The sequence below is a fragment of the Pholis gunnellus genome, assembly GCF_910591455.1.
Source record: "Pholis gunnellus genome assembly, chromosome: 5".
In the NCBI taxonomy this organism is placed as follows: Eukaryota; Metazoa; Chordata; class Actinopteri; order Perciformes; family Pholidae; genus Pholis; species Pholis gunnellus.
In genome coordinates, this window is record NC_136531.1 from 552,857 (window position 1) to 576,567 (window position 23,711).

Below are 23,711 nucleotides of genomic sequence, written 5' to 3' on the forward strand. Positions count from 1 at the left end.
CCACAATCACAGGAGAGTCAAGCAGCTGTTTCAGGTTTATTCACACAGAATCTACAGAAAGAAGCAGAAGAGCTCCTGTGTGCTCCTCTAACTCCTCCTTACGGCACTAAAGCATATGTTCTATCACAGCTTTGCAGCTGCAGCTTCCTCATCAGACAGCTGCAGCGTAGAATTACATAAGACGTGTTCATTGGTTACAATTTCAGGCTGAAGGCAGAGACGGAGGCTGTTTCACTGACCGAGCCACTCAGACTTCCCCCGTCTGTAACCAGTGAGTGAAGTGAGCCCAACAGTCAGAACGTGTTCTAGCCTTCCTCGTGAATGAAGTGTGTGATGCTGTTATTTCTTCTTCTTCTTCACATCCTGCGAGCTTCTCCTCGTTCAGCTTCATGTCAGTTGATTCCATGTTGGAGGTTCAGTGTAGAGTTCATGACATCTCTCAGCGTGAGCAGAAGTCTCTCAGGATGTGAAGTCATTACTTTTTCATTAGATGTGTTCGGCTCCTAGAATTCATATTTCAACAATAACGTTTCGGGAGATTAATAACTTATAAATTATTAGCGATAAATAGTTTATCCTATTTGAATCCGTCGAATCCTCAACAGAACAGTGAGATTCATGAGCATAAAGAATCTCTGGTCCTCTTGAGTACCGTTTGTGTTTCTTTCGCCATAAACACAAATGTATCACAAGTTTAAAAAGACTTCCCTTAAAGTCCACGTTTAGAGTCGTGCTTGGCCAGCAGCGAGCTAACGCTAACGCTAACGCTAACCAGAAGAAATGAGCCGAACGGCGAACGTAAACTTCACACGTGTTCCAGGACGTAGATGTTCAGTGTTAAAGGTTCTCTATACGACACTCAGATCATTAATATCTAATAACTAGCATCTAAGTCACGTGATGTCACATCTTTAGCTGCTTTTTAACACTAACCAAGTCGTTTTTGTTGCTTCGACCAAACAACGGGTCGTCGTTCGATCCCCGGCTGCTCCGAGGACGCGATATCGTGTGACGTTATGAAACGTAGCCGTTAGCTGTTAGCACTGTCAGCATTGTTGTTTGCACTGTTTGCGCTTTTAGCACCATTAGCTGTTAGCCACCGGTTCGGCCATGTTGAGAGCCGTGTGGAGACAATTCGTGAATCATTGATTATTATCTGAATTATATATAAAGAGCCTGTAACAAAAAACACGTTTGTTTCCTTCAACCTAGTTTTTTTGTACACTGTGAAGTGAAGCCTGAACTCAAATGTTGATGTTAAGTCCCGGACGCATCTGTTCCTGAAACATCTGATCAACGTAGGTTTGAATCCCCCAAAGATCCCAAAAATCACTGCTGATCAACCGAAGCAATACGAGCTACATGAGTTAACAACACCGCTCTCTGTGTTCTGAGGAAGGAGCAATAAAAACCATGAAAAACTCTTTGTGTTATTGGTGTCTTTGGACTAACTGAGAAAAGAAGCTTCCTGTAATGATTGTTTAGGATCGAATATTCCATCAGAGATCCAGACTAACAGGCAGACGGCAGCTCAGCGACCTTCACCTGGCAAACAAACGTGTCGTTAAATGATCGAGTTAGATTCTTCTCCGGTTCTTGGCTGGTGGCTCTAGAATCTGCTCTCCAGGTACCCGGACACATACGTGACCTATTTCAACATACTATGAACTGTGTTATGCCTTTCCTTTCGGATATGCTATATTATAACTTTTTAAAACTATTTTTATGATTTACCATCACTTTTTTATGACTTTTTATTAACTATATACTATGAAGTATAGTGAAGTATGAAGTATAGTATGTCGTATACTATGAAGTACAGTAAGTCGTATACTATGAAGTATAGTAAGTCGTATACTATGAAGTACAGTAAGTCGTATACTATGAAGTATAGTGAAGTATGAAGTATAGTATGTTGTATACTATGAAGTATAGTGAAGTATGAAGTATAGTAAGTCGTATACTATGAAGTACAGTAAGTCGTATACTATGAAGTATAGTGAAGTATGAAGTATAGTATGTCGTATACTATGAAGTATAGTAAGTCGAACAGTATGGGGAATAATTTCAAGAAAAAAATCATTTTATAGTATTTCGAAAAATGTAATACTGAAAACTCATAGTATTGTACGTCATTGATAGCTATTATATTTTTTCCGAAAAATATCAAAAAAGGTCATAGTATAGTATGTAAAAAAGAAAAGTGAGCATAGTATAGCGGAGAAGTTCAGGGAAAACTTTAAAGTACAGTATTTCAAAAATACTGTACTTTAAAAAGTACAGAATGCTGAAAAATGTAATTGAATAAAATGTTGAATGTTTTCATCAAGAAAGTCGAGTATTTAATTGAAAGTGAGTATGTTACCTTGAAAAAAAACAAGTGTCGAGGAGGCGATGCCGGGTTTTGAACCTTTAACTTCCCACAAAACCTCCCGAATGCCCTCAAAGCAGCTGAACCGTCTCAGTTCGAGCTCTGCTCATTAACAAAGTGGACTTCTCTCACCAAGATCTCATTCATCAGTGTGAGAAACAACAGGAAGAAGTGACCACGAAGACAAAAGAAGGAGAGAGAGGAACAGCTTGATCAGTGGACTTTAATCCAGTTTCTTACTCCACACATGAACGCTGCTCTGAAACGCTCTCCACCAAGGTCGGGTTCAACAGCACTTTTGAATGGAATGTGAATCCACTCGTGGAATCTTGTTCCTTGGTTTGTTTGGTGGGAGATCTCACGAGATCTCAAGGATTCTACTGCACACAACACGCCCTGACCCCCCGTCAGACAATAACAGAAGATGCACTCGCAGCTCATTACCCGGACTCTGTCCTGTAATTATAAAACGGACAATTTTCTATTAATTAACAGTAAAGAAAATACTGGACCTGTTGTGTTATTTTATGTTGTACCTGGAGAACCCTAAATGGCAGATAAATAATCAAGCAAGTGACGTTTGTTTAGTTGACTTTGGAAAGTTTCAGTGAAGCCGGTTCACCATGTTCCGTGAGTCTTGTTACTAACTGTACATGTAAAAGAAGCAGAAGAGGGATCGTGGAGGAAAGCTTCAGTACGGGACAGTTGAGATGTTTAGAAGTGTGGTTGTACGAGGTACACGCCCTCAACTCTGCTGAACTTCAAGCCTCAATATCATTTAAACAGGTGAGTTCTATAGAAACTCACCCCATACATCATGAACAAGATATTAGCCACAGCTAACGTGTTGAATCAGTGTTTGATGAGCAGAGTCTGGTGTTCGTAGAGATCAGAGAGCACAGCTTCAGTTCCTCGTCATGAAGCTAAAGAGGTGAAAACATTCTAAATGAAGCGTTCACTTGGACTCAGAGATTCTTCTAGGAGCCTAAAATACGTCCACAGCAGAACATTACTTTGCTTCCTCTACTGTAGTAAAACACAGAAGTACTTCATACAACCTCACTAAACTACACTCCCGTCCCTTCAATCGACAACAAGGAGCAGAACCCATCCCGACCGAGAGCCCAACACTGCAAGTACTTCTAAATCATCATCACCATCATCATCATCATCATCACCATCACCATCATCACCATCATCATCATCATCATCATCACCACCATCATCATCACCATCATCATCATCACGTACCTTCATCATTATCTACATAGTTTCATCAAACCACAGGTTTTCACTCCTATTTTATTTTGAAAAAGGCTTCTACCACATACAGTAAACCAACATTTCTTCTGTGGTGATCGTCTCTTTCAGTTATGGCTGTTTTCACGTTACGGTCTAAATGTGCTTTGATGCACCGACTGACCGCTGTTGGTGGAATTAAACTGGATTAAATGAAAGTCCTGCCGGTCACTCTGCCACGAGGAGGCTTCGGCGTATAAAACTCTTCTACTTGAGGACTTCAGAGGGAACAGACGGCCATCGTTTGTCTTATTAAAGTCAGTGTTCAATACACAAACTAATAAATTACAAGACTTTTTAAAAGTACCTCTTTCTTGTGCAAGTGACTGAACATTTTACAGACCACTCCTCTGAACACTCTTTAGTGTTTCTGTTTAGGGAACGAAAGGTGTGCTCGTAACATTTTCATGCACATTTAAGGGTACAAACGTTGTTTTACATGTTGTATTTCTCGTGAATCCGAAGGCCAGAGAGGTACGGTGGTGTTTGTGTGCACACACATGGCTAGAGGCTCATCTGTGTAGCAGCTTTTGATATTTGACTACAGTTTTCACCATAGTTACAGTGTGATTATAGTGTTTTCTTTAACGATCATGTGACGTCTCTCACTTAGAGATCACTGCCTTCTTAGTGATGCTCGCCCTCCGGCTTCCTCCTCCTCCTCCTCCTGCTGCGCCTCCTCCGTGCCAAAGATGGCCGGGGATGGTGAAGGCGTCCACACTCATGCCCATGGTTTTGGAGGGGATGGTGCTAAACTGCTTCCTGTCTGAGCTGTATTTGTAGATGGACTCCACCTGGGCGGAGCCAATCGTCCGCGGCCCCACGCCAGCCAATCGCACGAGCTCCTGGGAGTCGGTGCTCATGGTGTAAACGCCCCTGAACTGGCAGCTGGAATCTCGGAAGAGGATGAGGAAGTGGTTGGCGGGACTCTTCTCCATCTCCTGAGGAAGAGAAGGAAGAGCGCAAATAATCATATTGGCTGTTTCTATGATCTTCAAACAAGCATGCAGTGGTGGAAAGTAACTACATTCATTCAAGTACTCTACGTAAGTACAACTACTACTTCACTTGAGTATTTCCACTTAAAGGGCCAGCGTGTAGGATCTGGCACCATCTAGGGGTGAGGTTCCAGATTGCAACCAACTGAAACTTCTCTTGTGTGCCAAGTGTGTAGGAGGAAGCGAATGTTTTGGTTTGTCCGTTCTGGGCTACTGTAGAAACATGGCGGCCTCCGTGAAGAGGACCCGCTCAGTACGTAGATACAAACGGCTCATTCTGAGCGAACGAATACACAACTATTCGTATCTTCTGGGGTCTTGGTGGTGAGGTGGTGAATTAAAACCAGATTGTAGAAATCAAATGTGAGAGGCATCATTATACGTACAATAATTCCTCTCACACATTTAATTTAACTTTGTATGTCTGCTTACTTATAGATCAACTTTTAAAAAACGTTAAGGTTTTTTTTTGGGGAGTTTTATTCTTTTCCGATGTGAGGGTCTGAGGACAGAAGACGCTGTATGTCGTACAGTCTGTACGTATGTCGTACAGATTGTACGTATGTCGTACAGACTGTACGTATGTCGTACAGTTTGTAAAGCCCTCTGAGGCAAACTTGTGATTTGTCATCTTGGGGTATGCAAATAAATTGAATTGAATCTGAAATCCACATTCGGCTCAATATGTCATGAACACGGGGGAGAGGGCGGGACTACCAACACTCGTGGTCATGGGAATGATCCTCATGAGTTGTAGAAATCCAAGGTAACATCAAACAGCATTAAAGAACTGCAGATCAGAGCGTCAATAGTTTTCAATAACATCTTCTAATAATGTGCATAGATCACCAAGCGTGATTACTCTCATGAAAAGTGTCTCATAGTAAAGAAACATGAATCATCTACCTCAAGGATCTTGTTCTTTTGGGTCTCGTTGACCTTTCCAGCGAGGCAGCAGCGAGACAGAGCGTTGTGGACGATGAATTTGTTGGACTTGAAGCTTGGTTCTTTGAAGAGTTTTGGACCTACAAACACAGATACACTTGTTTACGCTAACCTGTAAGTACAGTTGCAATCATTTCTGGCAATGCATAAGTAGTATTGTACCGGTGTATTCTGGGGCGGGCGAGGTTCCGTTGGAACCAGTGTCCCAGTCTTTATCTCCGTTCTGATTGGCCAGTTTACTTGGTGTCACACATCCTGAAGGCGAATCAGGACGGCTGTTGGAGAAATGTCAATCAATGAACCAATAGGCCATCACAGCATATCATAGCAGTAGAATTCACTTTTTTATTTTTTATTATACTATTTATTATACTTCCTTCATCCCAGAAGGGTAAAGTCTCTGTATAAAGGGAGCAGTGGGCTGCCCGTGACAGGCGGTTAGAGGTTCAGTGTCACTTAGACACAGGAACACGTCGCAGCATCGAACCGCCAACCTTGCCGGACGACCCTCTCTACCCGAACATGTACAGTGACTGGTAACGTAGCTACGTTTAGCATGTAGCATTGTATAAAATCTATAAAACCCACCATACTAACCATGAGAATGGTGCTGTAATATGATAATACCTCACGTTTATTTAGTACTTTGGTCATTCATTTATCCTGCTATGATCTTCGGTGCTGCTCAAGTGGAAACATTGATATGGTCGTAATGACAACAAAAAGTCTGAGGATCCTTGGGAGGCGATGAATTTCTGTACCAAATTATTTACCAATCCGTCCAATAGTTGGCGAGATCTTTCCCTCTGGACGAAACGATTGGGCGAAAAAGACTACCAAGCCACGCTACCATTGTGACTAAAACCTGTATAAATGAGAGTAAAGAGTGCACCTGTGGGGTTTCTTAAGGAGGTTAGCACTTCTCTTTCCTGGCTCATCCGTTACGGCCAGGTTGAGGGAGGAGTTAGAGTAGACTTTGGTCAACTTAGAGCCTGGAGAAACACAAACATAGGACATTTAAACAGTTCTGAAATCATCTGAAAACACTTGTATAACTTCTCACTAAAGACTTTACCAGCTGTTCCCCTGGCTGGACTCAGAGACAGCGGTGTTTCCTCCCTCGTCATGCTGCGAGGACGGGGCCGGGTTTTCTTGACGGAAGATCGTCCTTGATTAGTTGATTTCTGCTGAAGCACTTTGTCCAAGTCCTCCATGATCCTGAGTTGATGCCGCCATGCATGCTCCACTCGCGTGAAAGTTCCCCTCCGGACTGGTGTCGCGGGAGGTGTGGGGGAAGGTGAGGTCATGCCTGCGGGAGGTGTATTGGAGGGAGATGCTGGTCTGAAACCAAGAGGAATACGTCACATTTACATGGGTGCATCTCAGCTTTGGACTTGTTAGAAAAATGTAAGAAATCAAGCAATGCAAAGAACTTTGTAAGCGTTCATGAATGCGTTCGCTACCTGTTTTCTCTTTCTTGCTCACTCCACTGTCTCCTCTTCTTCAACTCCTCAGTTCTCTTCTGCTGTTTGTCCAACAGCAAAGCTCTACGCTGGGCCATCTCCCCTTCACTACGTACCTCCTCCTACAACCACACAAACACAAGATCACACACCCAACTGTCAAAACAGACCTAAAGTGCACAGATGCAATCTTCCTCTTCCATTTTGTTTTTCCCAAGCAGCACTCACCTGAAAGAAGAATCCAATTCCTCCTCTTGCCGCGGGCTCATTCTGCTCTCCACTCGGCTCCAGAGTTTCGATCTGTCTCGTCTCGTCTCTCTCGGTTTGTTGTTCTGGCAATTTGACGGCTCCCGTTGCCAGACCCAGCTGTTCTATGGGGTCTAAAGGTTCTGCAGCGAGTCCTCTAGCAGGTTCCACAGCAGATTCTGTGTGGTCGCTCATGGAATCAGAGGAAAACTCCTGCCCTTCATCAGTTGGTACATCACTGCCCCCCTCTGGCTCTCCAAGAGAAGACAGCGAGGCCTCAATCAGGCTGCAGCGCTTCCCTTCACCTCCTGCACTGAACGCAGCAGAAAGAGACAAAGTCTCGCTCCCAAATGAGCACTCAGAAGGAGCGCCAGAGCTGCTTCCACCAGCAGCCGTCGGACGATCTTGTCCATGCTGTGGGAAAACCGGCAGACGTCCTACAGCCTCCATGTCCTCCAGCTCCAAGCTGAACTGAGTCGGTGTCTCGCTCGACGCTGTGTCCGAGGCGTTCTCCTCAGGCTGTGGCTGCTGGGCAGTCTGAGGACGCTCTTGAGGAGTCCGAGGCCCACCGATACGAAACGAGGAGGAGGTCTGAACCTGACACTTGCTGGGGGACACACGCCGTAAGTGGGGGAGGGTGTCCACGTTATGGGTCGGTACCAAGGCGCGGTTGAGTGGCGGAAACTTGAGTTCGGAAGGCCGTGGGTGGGGCTGATGTTGGGCACGCGGGTGGTGCTTGGGGCTGCGGGGGGTGGAGGAGGAGGAGTGGATCTTTGTGCGAGGAGCTGGGCAGGAAGAGGAGATGATAGTCTTTGGGGAGGTGGAAGAAAGGTGCGAACGTCGTGACGGGGAGGAGGCAGCGGGGCCAATGGGTCCAGGAATCATCCACGCTTTAGTGGTACTCCTCGTAGAAGTCTTTGTCGGGGTTCTTGGTGGTGTCTTTGTCGGGGTGTGAGGAGGCGTTTTGGCAGCACTTCTAGGTGTTGGTTTTGGAGTGGTTTTGGGTATGTTTATGGGTCTTTGATTGCTCATGAGCTGCTGTTGCTGTTCTGTAAGTTTCTGCATGTCCTTTTGTAGTGACTGCAGAGCGTCACTCAGTTTCTGAACCACTTCATTGTACTCCACAAAGACAGCTTCACCTCCTTTCTCTTTCTCTGCCCCTTTCTTACTTTCGATAGAGAAAGTGACCTGCTTCTCTAGCCGAGGAGGATTAGGAACAGATGGCTTCTCTTTCTCCTTCTCTCCATCCTTTTCTTTCTCCTTCTTTTCCCTCTCCTCCTCTTGTTTCAGCTGCTCCTCCATGCTAGTGAGGCGTTCCTCCAGGCTGAGATTATCCCCCTCTGCTCCCTCCCCTCCTCCCTCTCCTTGCTCTCTTTTCAGTTGAAGGAAAGCAGTTTTTCCCAGCCTCTGTCTGTGCTTGGCAAAGATGGCTTCAATGCGTCTTTTTTGGGCTTCAATACTTTTGCGTTTTTCCTCCAGACGAGCCCCCAGCTCCCAGGCCTCGGAGCCCGGTTCGGGGCCTCTGGGACCGGGGCTGGGTGCCCCTGCTGGGGTGGAGGGTGTTTGTGGAGTTCCCGGGGTTGTCGGGGTCGAAGCAGAGGCCGACTCCTCTCCGGGGGCGGCGGGATGTCTTCTTCTGCTGTCTCGTCGCTCAGCAAAGCTCGTCATGCGTGGACTGTTGCTGGTGCTGTTGTTTCCCTGGCGCCCGTTGCTGGGACGGATATTACCCGGCGCGTTTCTAGAAGCGTCGTCCGATGCTTCGGAGGAGTCGACGCTGCCGTCCCGTAGGACAGAGTCGTCGTCACGCGACATATCGGAGGTGCGTCCCGATCTCTCCCTCCTCTCTCCCCTTCCTTGCTTTTCAGTGTCACCCCCTTCTCCACCAACAGGCCGGTGGAGGACTCCCGAGCGACAGGGAGCAGAGCTACTGAGCTGGGACTTGTCCTCCTCGGGGGAGTGTAGGAAGAAACCAGCCGGGGCTCCTTCCGGACATAACCTGGGCTCTGGCCTTCCTCCCAACAGTCCTCGTCCACCTTTCTCTGCTATCCTTCCCTTCCTCCGATCTTTGCTGCTCGGAGTGTGAACCACCTGTAGCGCCTCCTCGATGGTTGGCAGCTCTCCCAGTGGCGTTGTGTGAGCGTAAGGACCCCAGGAGGAGCGCTGCGACGGAGCAGAAGCGCTGACCAGGTGGCTGAGCTCCTCTGGAGGGCTGTACGGGACACAAGTCATCCCTGCCGATGTCACCGGGGAAGTCATTGCAGCGATGCCGGTGGTGAGGCTGTCAGTGCTGACAGAGCGAAAGACAGAATCTATTGGGTTTCCCATGACAATGTCAACATCACTGTCCAGCCCAAATGGGATGCTGAACGTCACTGCTGACAGAGGACGACTGCAGGAGGTGGATGACGATGGAAGGACGGACACATGGATGGGTTGAGCCAACAAGGATGGGAAAGCAGAGACCACGGAAGCAAAAGAAAGAAGAATTTTTTCAAATTAAGATAAAATATGAATGCAAACACAACATTTACTATAGTAAGCGCGTGACGCTTTGAAGTATAAATACCTGATTTGTTTCTTTGTCCAACTCTTGTTTTCTGGAAAGACAAAAAAGAAAAGTCAATGAAGTCTATTAGAGACGTGTTTGGGTTCAATACAAACAATCTGTTTCTGACCTGGCGACGCCGGGGAGCAGATGGGCACAAAGGGCTGTTTGAAGATGAAGGACGGAGAACCACTGGAGCAGATACATACAGTAACATTCTGTATTAGTTCAACATTGTAATAAAAGCAAGTGAAGAATGTTACATTTCACAATAATAAAAGGCTTTGATTGTAAGCCTGAACCTGGTCCTGTGTCTCCACATTACTCAGGTTTATTTGGGTCTTAATGTGGTTCGTACGGCCCTTCGTGGTATTGAACCCTGACCATCTTTGTGTGGCTGGTATTGTGGGATGTTTGTACCTGTTGCTGTTCCCGCTGACAGGACTTGTACAGTCTAATAACCCCGAGACGTCTGAAAGACATAGAAGCAGTTTCAGAGGCTGATCGTCGGTGTGACACTGAGTGTTCTGCTGGTCACAGACCTGTGAGGTCGATGGGTTGGATGGGCTGAACGAAATCCGGCTTCTTAACCTCGAACCACTCCAGCAGCTCAGCTACGAAGCTCATGATGTTCAGCTGAGGAGAAGAGCACATTAGGTCACCGTGGAGGGATTATGAATCTCTTTATTTCACAGTAACTATTTAAACAAGAGCAAAGGGATGCTGCGTTAAAGTGGACTGTCAACACCTTAAAGAGGAACAGGCTGGAATCATGGTTGTGGTTGTGCAAGAACGTTTGACGTTTTGAAGCCTCGAACATCTTGTTTTATTTTGCAACCAGTGAACAGGAAGTGACCATATATGGACTGAGGAGGAGTGACGTAGAGACGCCGTATACGTCTCTGGTAGAGACCTGTCAATCACTGTGTAGCCCCGCCCCTAAAGCATCCCCTGCTTTATGGTCTGTGTGACTCTAAATGGACCATCATTTACTAAATGAACATCATGCTGTATTGAAGAAGACTTGAAACTAGAGATTGAGACCATAAACTCATGTTTACAATGTTTACTGAGGTAATAAATCAAGAGAGAAGTAGAGTCATTTTCTCATAGACTTCTATACAACCAGAGGAGTCGCCCCCTGGTGGACACTAGAGAGAATGCAGCTTTAAGGCGCTTCATTCTTCATTCTTCCTCTTCTGTGGCGTCTTTGTTGGCGTCCTTCTTCTCTCGTGTTCGTAACCGTAAAGTTAAGCTCCTCTTTACAACATTTTTATTTTATTTATTTAAACCTTTATTTAACCAGGTGAGTCCCATTGAGATTAAAAATCTCTTTTTCAAGGGAGTGGGTGAATTTATTAAGATTGACAGAATCAATCATCTTTAAATACTTCCATGTAAAACATTTACACACATCCTCCCAGAATAAACGCCGACACCTCTGAATCCTTCAGTGGCCTCTCTTTAACTTCCTACTGGATAACACTCTTCATCACAGCATTTCTTCTCCGACCGTGTGTTCACGCCTTCTTTCCCTCCACCTCGCTGCACCCTAAGTGTGGACTGTGGTGATGTTCTCACATGCAGGACCGGCGGCGCGTAGAGCAGGTCCTCCACAGCCAGGGGGCAGCAGCTCTGCAGACTGCTCTCACAGAAGCCTGAGATCAGCTGCAGGTTGTACAGGCTGTCGGCCACCGACATGGTGTCCTTCAGACACACGTCTGGAACGAGTGAATAAGAAACATTACACACATGATGCATACTTCTACGAGAGGAACAGTGGGTAACGTTTACAATAGTGGGCAGAAATGGAATAAAATTATGTTTGTATTTGTTTATAATGACTCTTTATGTTTTATCTAACATCTTGATGGACGGGGTTAGAGGAGGAACAACATACGATATCTGCATTTATAAACTTCACAGAAAGGAGATTCATGTTATTAACATGTTGGGTTTGTTAGAGATATTAATGACTTTATATCGTAACATTACTGTTGAAGCTTTACAAACAACACTTAGCTGCATTTAAAATGTAAAGAAATTCTATTTCTGTTCTGAATTTTTATTCTATAAATGTTTTTAAAAGCAATTATTTAGTCATGAAGACATCTGTAAAGGGGAGGAGTTATCTGAGCGGTGTTTAGTTTGATGCAATCCGCAGCTTCACCACTAGAGGGCGCTAATCTCACACACTGTCCCTTTAAGACGCAAAGGGACTGAACAGACAATTCAAGTTGAGAGAAATGCTTTCACAGTGCACCACTGAGTGTGTGTGTGTGTGTGTGTCTGTGTCTGTGTCTGTGTGTGTGTGTGTGTGTGTGTGCGTCTGTGTGTGTGTGTGTGTGTCTGTGCGTGTGTGTGTGTGTGTGTGTGTGTGTGTGTGTGTGTGTGTGTGTGTGTGTGTCTGTGCGTGTGTGTGTGTGTGTGTGTGTGTGTGTGTGTGTGTGTGTGTGTGTGTGTGTGTGTGTGTGTGTGTGTGTGTGTGTGTGTGTGTGTGTGTGTGTGTGTACCCTCTAGAGGCAGCATGCTGGCGCAGTAGAAGTGCAGCGCTGCAGCTATAGCGCAGCCGTTTGACAGATCTTTGACCGCAGAAACCAGAGGAAACGTAGGAGTCAACTTAGACTGCACTTTGTCCTTCCTGTAGCGGATCTAGGGAGGAGGAGAGAGGAGGAGAGAGGAGGAGGAGGAGAGAGGAGGAGGAGAAGGAAGAGGAGGAGAGAGGAGAGAGGAGTTGGAAAGACGAGACAGAAACAGAATCAGTAAAGTGAGGGGAGAGATGTCATCAATCATGATGTCATCATGACATCATGATGACATCATGATGACATCATGTTTCAGAGATCACTCTCAGTATTAATGATGAACACGAGTGACTCTCTCCACAAAATATTCTTAAACACAAAGAATAATGATCTCAAATGTGAAGCACAGAAGATTCATTCACATTTCTCTGATGTTGTCACATTTGTTTAATAGCTGCTCGTTATGTGAGACGTCGCTCAAATAACAAAGGATCTGCAGCCAATCAGACGTCTCCTCCATTTTCAACCAATCACACGAGCGCTCCCCGTAACGGGCCACAGTGACATCACAGTGACATCACAGTGACATCACAGTGATGATGAAGGATGTTTGAAAAACATTGATTTTGTGGAAAGAGTGATTCATATCAAATATATTTGTGACTTCTGTTAATATTGAAAACAATCTGAGTTACAAAAGAAATGTAGAAACAATGATTCAGACGTAAATATGACGACAACGAAGCCAAGACCAGACACACACACACACACACACACACACACACAATGAATGAAGTGAATCATTCTGTTAATGTGCACAAAGATAAAGAAGAAGAAAAGAAACGCCGCCCTGAAACATGAATAAACAACCTCGGGGTTAGAATAGTGATCGGTGTGCAAACTAAGTCAGTCATTGGTCGACAGCGTGGGACGGGTGTGGCGATTGGTCGGTCAAGTTGGGTCAATATACGGGAGACGAGGGGGGTGAGGAGGGAGGAGGAGGAGGAGGAGGCGTTAGGAGGGTGAGGATTAGGAGGAAGAGGAGGAGGAGGAAGAGGAGGCGTTATACGTTACCACTGGCGGTTTATTCCCCGACTCCTTCAAACAAAAAGCGATAGCATGCTGGATGGAGGACGGCAGAGAGAGGAGACAGGAGTCAATGACAAGGACCTGGTCACCATGGGAACCGCCACACCACAAAGTCACATGACACTTCTTGGAGGAGGAGGAGGAGGAGGAGGAGGAGGAGGAGGAGGAAGAGGAACAAAGAGGGCGCAGAGGTGGGAAGTTCAAGATCAATTGACCTCCCTGTTTGTTTTTACTGATCACTTTCATTTGGTCCTCCAGCGACAGTTCAGCAGAGAGAGAGTCGTAGAACGCAGAACATAAATATGCTACACACACGTTATATACCAGACTAAACAGCAACATCTGGGCAACACCACCATGTAAGTCATTTTCTACACACTCCAAACACAACTACACACAACTAATACAAGCAACTAGAAGATGTACCACAATATCACGTATTTGTCGCCACGAGTCGGCGAGCTATGCACTCCGCTTCGATATTTCATCACAAAGCTAACGGCTACACGGACCACCAACACATCGCAGAGCACGAGCATTCGACACGGAAGCCAGAGATGTCTTCAGAATTTCTCTCCGTGAAACCAGTACAGAGCTGTGAGCAAACAAACGCCAGAACAAATCCAAGCAGGACCTCACCTTTACGAAGAATCACGAAAACACCGGCATAATTCCCCGTTTGCCGGCTAAACACTGCTCCTACGCATGTCCTGTCTCTCTCCTCTGCTTCCTGGAGAAGGGGGGTCAACCTAACTTGTGGGACCCGTGGGGGAGGGGTCAGACTTTTGGCGAATGGAATTTTAGGCTCGGGGGTGAGCGGCGTTTCTTCGATTTTTACTGGCTAAAGACTCTGTCAATCAACACCAGGCTTCTACTACAATCAACACCAGGCTTCTACTACAATCAACACCAGGCTTCTACTGCAATCAACACCAGGCTTCTACTACAATCAACACCAGGCTTCTAATACAATCAACACCAGGCTTCTACTGCAATCAACACCAGGCTTCTACTGCAATCAACACCAGGCTTCTACTGCAATCAACACCAGGCTTCTACTGCAATCAACACCAGGCTTCTACTGCAATCAACATCAGGCTTCTACTGCAATCAACACCAGGCTTCTACTGCAATCAACACCAGGCTTCTACTGCAATCAACACCAGGCTTCTACTGCAATCAACACCAGGCTTCTACTGCAATCAACACCAGGCTTCTACTGCAATCAACACCAGGCTTCTACTGCAATCAACACCAGGCTTCTACTGCAATCAACACCAGGCTTCTACTGCAATCAACACCAGGCTTCTACTACCGCATTCCTGAGACTCTGACGCGTCTAAAATGGTGTCATTTTCTAAAACTGACCAATCATAAGGCTTCCTGAGCTTCCAACACACACATGAAGACTGGAGCTTTACAGCCTTAGAGAGGATTCTGGCTCTCAAAATGATGCCAACCTGCTATGTTAGGTTAGATTGAACACTATTAGTGATAAAACAGGTGAAATATATAGTTATATAGTATATAAATTAGAATAGAACAGCTGGTTCCAAAATGAGAATTTGGCTTGACCTCTCCGTACTTAAACCTCTATAACTTTGTCCTGCTTCACTTTATCAAAGCCAAAAACGTTGATAAACTGCTGACCTGCTGTGCTGTGATTTGGGAGAGTTTTTAGGCTTTCAGCTGCATTATTTCAAATAAATGAAATCAATGAAAGTGCTTTTTTTTCAGGCGAACCTGAACAATTTCAATTTGAGCTGTGTGCTATCTTCATTTAGTATTAACCAGTAACATATACACTGATATGTACACATCTGATCAAATCTCACAAGTGTTTCTGTTATTTTAACATCAAGATTATTAAAATAGACCTTGTAGTTACAGAACTACAGTCTTTTGATATGGGTATGCAGTTTTCGAGCAGAGGCCTAAAAATGGGGCTAGGTTTTAGAACGTCTGGATCCAAAGATCTGGGTCTGACATGTTGACCCCTGATGATCCAGATCCTCAGACCTTCTGGTCTAGACCTTCTTCTTCTAAAGACCCCTGGTCTGTAGAAGGACCCCCTGAGGAGATGAGGCTTTTAAATCACTTCTTAGAAACCCATTTTTAAAGATTTGGTTTCATGTTGTCTTGTTACTGCTTTATTTATTCTATTTCATTTCAACTCATTTATTTATTTTATTTTTAAATTATTTTTTCATTTTAAGGTTCATTATATATAAATAAAGTTATTATCAGTTATTAAGTAATGTCACCTCCCTCTTCCTCCTCCTCTTCTTCCTCCTCCTCTTCCTCCTCCTCTTCCTCCTCCTCTTCTTCTTCCTCTTCCTCCTCGTCCTCCGTTTGAGATGAAACTGATGACTGAATGTACCAAACTCAGAGAGGAAGAAGAGGAAGAAGAGGAAGATGGACACTTACGGGGACTAGCTTCCAGTACCAGCGGTTGGATTGACACTGCCAGTGAGCAAGGCATGACAGAGAACAGAGAAGTCCATGTTAGATGCTTCAGAGACACAACCCGTCATGCATGTGTGTGTTAGCAAGTGTTAGTGTGTGTTAGCATGTGTTAGCAAGTGTTAGCATGTGTTAGTGTTTGTTAGCATGTGTTAACATGTGTTAGCATATGTTACCATGAGTGTGTGTTAGCATGTGTTAGTGTGTGTTAGCATATGTTAGCATGTGTTAGCATGTGTTAGCATGTGTTAGTGTGTGTTAGCATGTTAGTGTGTGTTAGCATGTGTTAGCAAGTGTTAGCGTGTGTTAGCATGTGTTAGTGTTTGTTAGCATGTGTTAGCATGTGTTAGCATATGTTACCATTAGTGTGTGTTAGCATGTGTTAGTGTGTGTTAGCATATGTTAGCATGTGTTAGCATGTGTTAGTGTGTGTTAGCATATGTTATCATGAGTGTGTGTTAGCATGTTAGTGTGTGTTAGCATATGTTAGCATGTGTGTGTGTTAGAATGTGTTAGCATATGTTAGCATGTGTGTTAGCGTGTGTTTTTACCGTGTCCTGAGCCGTCTGCAGGTCTGTACATGTCTGAGACTTGGTGGGCTCTTCTTCTTCTGTGGTTTCTCTCAACTTCTGGTTCAGCTACAGGAAGTGAGAAGGATAGGTTTCTTTTCATCAATCATTCTATATCTAATAATACTGTTCGTTAGCGCTGGCTAGCACGTTTTGTTAGCTTGCGTAGGAAAGCCCACTGACAGCAGATAAGTGATAACTCGTTGGGATCATTTTCTATAACCAGTGTTTCTGGGTCGAGTGAATAAAACCAGTGAACCTCTTTAATCAAACTACATAAACAAAGAGGATTGTGGGTAGGTTTGGTGTTCTCACCCTGTTGACCCAGAAGAGCAGAGCGTTCTCCCACGGAGCCCCGACGCCCGTCTGCTCCGCCTCCGCCGCCATCGTCACGCTGCTCACCGCCTCTCTGGCCGCCAGCGTCATCAGGGCGTCAATCAGGGCGACGTGGGCCTTCTGCAAGACGACACGATTCAACTCAACACGTCATCAGGAAAGATGTACTTTACCACATAAAATAACTATCTTATCTTATTTTATTAATTCTTTATTGAAAAAAAAATCATTTTATTTCATTTGATGTCATTTATTTATTTCATTTTTATTTATTTCATTTTTATTTTTATCCATTTCATTTTATTTATTTTATTTTATTTATTTTATTTATTTTATTTATTTTATTTATTTTATTTATTTTTTAATAAATATCTGTGAAGTCTTTGTTCTTATATCTTTTACACTAATATTTTCTACTTTACAAGGTAAAACTAAATATCACTTTGTTTCCTTCTTCCTACATTTCTTCTACCTTCCCTCCTTCTCTTCCTCCTCTCATTCCCTCCTTTGTTCCCTTCCTTTCCTTGTTCCTTTCCTCTACGACTCCTCCTTCACTTGTACGGACAGAGAAACATTATAAACAAACAAATAAACAATTGAACCAGAAAAAAATGTATTCAAACTAAAAAATAAAATAATTTATTTTATATTATAATATAATTTTAAAAACTATACATATATATAATCAGATGGTATTTCTTTGCATGAAGCATGAGCGGTTCCTCGTGCTTCGCTCTGTGCAGCTGTAGTGAGATAACAGAGCTTAATAAAGGGGCCGGAGGCACCAAGGAGCACGACCTCACCGTCTTGATGGGGCTGAAGCGGAGGTCGTCCTCGGTGACGTCTCCGTCCTGGACCTTGGGAGTTAAGCCTTTCTTCATGAGGAGCTGCAGCAGAGCAGAGTTGTCCGCCGGGGGCCCCTGCGCCGCCGGCAGAGAGACCCCGTGCGCCTGAGCCAGCAGCGCCTGGGCTCTGCAGTAGATCTCCGGCGAGAGGAGCAGCGAGGAGACGGCCGGCTTCAGGTGCTCCTGCTCATACTGGTCCTTGTAGAGCGGCTCCCGGAGCTCCGCCGGGACGTTTTCTGCAGGGAAAGAGCTTTTTAAGACCGAGTATAAGAAGAGGACGTCGTGACGTCTCTCGTTGGTTTGTGGACGATTTGAAGCCTCGAGTTCGGCATTGTGGCCGTCGCCATCTTGTTTTATTTTGCAACCAGTGGACAGGAAGTGACCACATGTGGACTGAGTAGGAGTGACGTAGAGACGCCGTATACGTCTCTGGTAGAGACCTGTCAATCACCGTGTAGCCCCGCCCCTAAAGCATCCCCTGCTTTATGGTCTGTGTGACTCTAAATGGACCATCATTTACTAAATGAACATCATGCTGTATTGAAGAAGACTTGAAACTAGAGATTGAGACCATAAACTCATGTTTACAATGTTTACTGAGGTAATAAATCAAGAGAGAAGTAGAGTCATTTTCTCATAGACTTCTATACAACCAGAGGAGTCGCCCCCTGGTGGACACTAGAGAGAATGCAGCTTTAACACGTGAAGGTTGTCTCCTGGTTCATGTATTCCCTAAAGAATGAATCCTACTAAGTTTCCTCTCGCACCAGCAGCTTGTTGACATTTTTATTTGATATTTGAGTGAAACCAACACATCTTCTGGAGGGATTGCTGTGACATGTAAGACATATTCATGGTGCCCAGAGGATTGATCCTAATGTCTGTTCATCAGGCTCCATCTTCAGGTAGAAACACATGTGACGCCTGCAGAGCTGAAGACAACTGCTGTTCTGACTTTAGAGCTAATTAGCACGTGTTAGCATGCTAAGACATTAGCATGCTAACATGTTGGAGGAGAGAAGTCAAAGATGAAAGTGGAGAGAAGTTCTCTTCTCTCACTATGACAGGAAGTGACAGCGTCTGAGAAGATAATGTCATCGTCTGCATGAACACACAGTGTGTGTGTGTGTGTGTGTGTGTGTGTGTGTGTGTCTGTGTGTGTGTGTGTGTGTGTGTGTGTGTGTGGAAACACACACTCCTCTGGCTGACCCATATTCTGTCTCGGGGGGGAAAGGATGATCCTGAAGACTGGAGAGGAGTCTTCATCTTGAGCTGTAACTCGTAATGAGAACGGCTCTACTTTATGTAACTGGAACTCCTTCTCCCCATCCAGAGGATCACTCCACTGCAGTGTGACACACACACACACACACACACACACACACACACACACACACACTAAGGGTTAAACTCAATGGGGATGGTGGAAATGGAGAGCATCCATTGTGTCCTGGATCCCAGTGATGCTCATTCAATGAGGGGGGGGGGGGGGGGGGGGGGGGGGGGGGGGGGCTCACACCTACACCTGTGAGGTCACCGGTGTTTGTGTTGTAGATATGGAACGCTCTCAGTGAACATCTGCTCGTCCTCTGCGTGTCTCAGCAGCCCACGGGAGGCGGGTCTATGAAGCGGTTTAGCCAATCGATGATGAAAGATATGAATGAGTGACATACAATCTAGCCAATCAGCGTCCTGAAGTACATTCAGCTTGAGGCAGAATCACCTCGTCAGGACGAGTCTCTACAGACGAGCGCTTCTCCTCCAAGACCGTCTGAGGAGAACCTCACAATCAGACTGCAGACCAGCAGCAAAGAGAAGCAGCACGACTTATTACTCATGATATTATTATATTATACTGAAGCAGCACATCCACTTATTACCTATTACATCATCATTATATTATACTGACTGTTAACTGGAGCTGTACAGCAGACAGGTCTGTCTGTCTGGAAGCAGCCTGATGACTTAAACCACGAGGACAGATCCAGCACGGACAGTTAGGGAGTGAGGGAGGAGGAGGCAAGGAAACACGAGAACACTAGGACACACATGGACAGTTAGGGAGTAAGGGAGGAGGCAAGGAAACACGAGAGATTCTTCAATCCTTCAACCCTTCAACCCTTGAATTCTTCAACCCTTGAATCCTTGAATCCTTGACTCCTTCAATCAGACACCTGTAGTCGTTTTTTCTGCAGGTCGACGCCCAGAAACGTCCCGTTTAACAGCAGCATTAACAACCGTAAAGACAGGAAGTGATGGAGAGAATATATTATTAGTATTAATATTATTAATAATATAATTAATAATAATAATAGTATTATTACTATTATTATTATAATAATATCTCACCGTTTTCGGACATTGAAGAGCAGGATGTTTACTTTCTTTTATTTTGGACGTTTTAGAAAAAATGAACCGAAAGAGAAACAATTAAAACAACAATAACGTTTAGTAAACAAACATTTAAAGGGTTAAAATTCTAAAGAATGAATAAATATTTGACTCAAAATGATTTTAATTCATAATTTATATTTATTCATTTATAATTGTCAGCATGTTTGTCCTCTGAGGGTTTAATAGAAGAAGAAGAAGTGAGTCTTCCTCCTGTCAGCTGGACCCAGAGACCAGAAACCAGAGACCTAAGACCACCAAGGCCAGAACACAACAAGACCAGAACACAAGGAGACCAGAACACAAGGAGACCAGAACACAAGGAGACCAGAACACAAGGAGACCAGAACACAACAAGGCCAGAACACAACAAGACCAGAACACAAGGAGACCAGAACACAAGGAGACCAGAACATAACGAGACCAGAACACAACAAGGCCAGAACACAACAAGACCAGAACACAACGAGACCAGAACACAACAAGGCCAGAACACAACAAGACCAGAACACAAGGAGACCAGAACACAAGGAGACCAGAACATAACGAGACCAGAACACAACAAGGCCAGAACACAAGGAGGCCAGAACACAAGGAGACCAGAACACAAGGAGACCAGAACATAACGAGACCAGAACACAACAAGGCCAGAACACAACAAGGCCAGAACACAACAAGACCAGAACACAAGGAGACCAGAACACAAGGAGACCAGAACACAAGGAGACCAGAACATAACGAGACCAGAACACAACAAGGCCAGAACACAACAAGACCAGAACACAAGGAGACCAGAACACAAGGAGACCAGAACATAACGAGACCAGAACACAACAAGGCCAGAACACAACAAGACCAGAACACAAGGAGACCAGAACACAAGGAGACCAGAACATAACGAGACCAGAACACAACGAGACCAGAACACAACAAGGCCAGAACACAACAAGACCAGAACACAAGGAGACCAGAACACAAGGAGACCAGAACACAACGAGACCAGAACACAACGAGACCAGAACACAACAAGACCAGAACACAAGGAGACCAGAACACAAGGAGACCAGAACACAACAAGACCAGAACACAAGGAGACCAGAACACAAGGAGACCAGAACACAACAAGGCCAGAACACAAGGAGACCAGAGACCAGAACACAATGAGGCCTCTCTGCTGACCCCAGACCACAGGACAAGAGACAGCATTAGTCTACAGGGACATCACCACCAACACAGCACTGAAATAATGCTCCACACACTGAGACCTTAATATTAATAATATACATAGTTTAGATTAGAGAAAATCCAGTATAGCTTTATTACATTATTACATTAGACTGTTTCATTAGCTCACCTGCTGTTTTGATTCGTTGTTTTGATTTATTGTATTTATTTGCAGTATTTATTTTTGCAGTATTGATTTGCAGTATTTATTTGTAGTATTTATTTGCAGTATTTATTTGCAGTATTTATTTGCAGTATTTATTTGCAGTATTAATCGTGTCATCATAATGCTGACTGGTGCAAACACACCTTTCCTAGAAGAGGAGCTCACTCTAAACTCCATTGTCTGAACAGACCTACATGTCACCTTCATACTGATCACACGCACGCGCTGCAGCACCAGCGTGCGCGCGTAACACTGACACAGATCCTGGATCGTTTACATCCGGCCCTCCGCGCGCTGCGTTCAGCTTCTTTTGTTGCACCGCAGCCTCCACTATACCAGCATGCACCGCTCTCCGCCTCACGAGCCCCCTCACGAGCCTCACATGCACGTCGATCACCGGCCTCACAGCCCTCCTGCTCGGTGACGGGGCGTCTGCAGCGGTACACCGGGAGGAGACGGGCGGGTTAACGGAGAGCGGAGAGCGGAGGAGGATGAGGATGCTGGAGGAGGATGAGGATGCTGGATGCGGTCTAACTCATGCATGCAGAAGCTTACAGCGGTCTGAATGATGGAGCGCCCCGCCCAACAGAAGACCAGAGAGTCTGTACCTGCAGAGCCGTACGACTTCGACAGCAGCCACCGGACGCTGGCGCGGATCTTGGCCCGGTTGAAGTCGTACCGGTCCAGCGGTTTGATCTCCGGCACCGAGAAGGTCTTCTTCATCATCACCGCGCTGGGAGAGTCCACCATGGCCGCGCTGCATGCGCCGCACGGAGGACACGGAGGCACCGGGAGACTGAGAGGAGGAGGAGAGGGGAGAGGAGGGAGGAGAGAGGAGGGAGGAGGAGAGAGGACTATCCCTGTGATGACGACAAACACTGGAGCATAATCATTAGAACAACACGCTGATATGATAAATATGTGACTGAATGTTATGAATAAAATAAAATCCTCACTTCAGATCCACGCGCTCGTCAACGTCACAGGCAACTCAGTAGAAACAGACCTGATCACCTGATCGATGACCTGGTGAATCCCCCCCCTACATGCCAGTCACAGAGGCCCCGCCCCCTGTCCTTTGAGCAAGGCAGCAGAAACATTGTGTCAACAAAGAGAATAAATCCTCAAGTTGTTCCAGAAGGTCCGGATCAACAGTCATCACAAAATGAAACTCATAATTCAGAAACATTAACAGAAAGACTCTGTTATAAATATATGATAAACTGTGAACACGAATATGAAATGAACCGGGACTGAAACCTGAACACAGAACCAAACCTGCTCAAACAGGAATGAACTCATCTTCTACAGATTAAAGACGAGCAGAATGTAAATATGTGTCAACGGAACAGTTTGCTTAACTTTCTCTGAGTAAAACACATAAAATATCAACAATCCTCTGGTTTAACTTCAGCCCATTAAAGGTACCACCGGATCCAGACCACCAGGGGGCAGCAGCTCACCTATCCAGACCATCTGACGTCACAGAGAGCACGAATTAATGAAAGGTTCATAAAGAAAAGAGTGAGAATAAAGTCTTAATTAATTATATATATTATAAGTATATACAGTATGTATATATATATATATATATATAAAAAATCAGTATTGTTCTAATATTGGACAAATTGTAAATTCCTAAACCCTAAAGAATATTTTTATTTTCGAGTGCTTTAATTATTGAATGTTTTATTAATTAAAAACAAATGTATTGTTTCTGTGAGTGAAGCACTTTGTGTTTCATGGTATTTGTATAACACGGACTGATTTATTAAAGCTTTTGAACTTCTGACCACTTAATGATGAAACACAGAAGAAGAAGAGTGACTCCCCCCCCCCCCCCCCCCATCGCCCCGTGTGACTCCATCACCCAGGACCTCAGGTGGGAGCTGAACATCAGCTCCATCACCAGGAAGGCTCAGCAGAGGATGTTCTTCCTGAGGCAGCTGAAGAAGTTCAACCTGCCAAAGACGATGATGGTGCACTTCTACACAGATCACGGTCTGGTACGCTGCAGCCACTGCCAAGGACAAGCACAGACTGCAAAAAACTTTATTATTCTTGTATGTATTGGCTGCAATCTGCCGTCCTTCCAAGACTTATTCACTTCAAGGACTCTGAAGGACCAAGACCTCCATCAGGACCAAGACCTCCATCAGGACCAAGACCTCACGCCACATCAACAGTTTCTTCCCGTCTGTAGTCGGGTTCATCAACAAAGCAGAGGAGCTTAGGA

General features: G+C 45.0%; 1 protein-coding gene across 1 annotated transcript; it reads right to left on the reverse strand.

Moving 5' to 3' along the window:
• Positions 1-4,275: 4,275 nt before the first annotated feature.
• Positions 4,276-22,507, reverse strand: LOC306696470 (calmodulin-regulated spectrin-associated protein 3-like; the record flags this gene model as incomplete). Its single annotated transcript, XM_079160083.1, has 20 exons — positions 22,432-22,507; positions 22,084-22,271; positions 17,653-17,930; positions 16,829-16,969; positions 16,496-16,582; positions 15,909-15,944; positions 13,467-13,514; positions 12,381-12,519; positions 11,449-11,588; positions 10,410-10,503; positions 10,288-10,339; positions 9,998-10,059; positions 9,889-9,919; positions 7,305-9,711; positions 7,077-7,198; positions 6,689-6,954; positions 6,506-6,605; positions 5,776-5,888; positions 5,575-5,693; positions 4,276-4,611 (listed from the first exon to the last, which is right to left on the reverse strand). Exons 2-20 carry the CDS (start codon positions 22,223-22,225, stop codon positions 4,276-4,278), a joined length of 4,713 nt encoding a protein of 1,570 aa, XP_079016209.1. The 5' UTR covers positions 22,226-22,271; positions 22,432-22,507.
• Between the last annotated feature and the right edge of the window lie 1,204 nt (positions 22,508-23,711).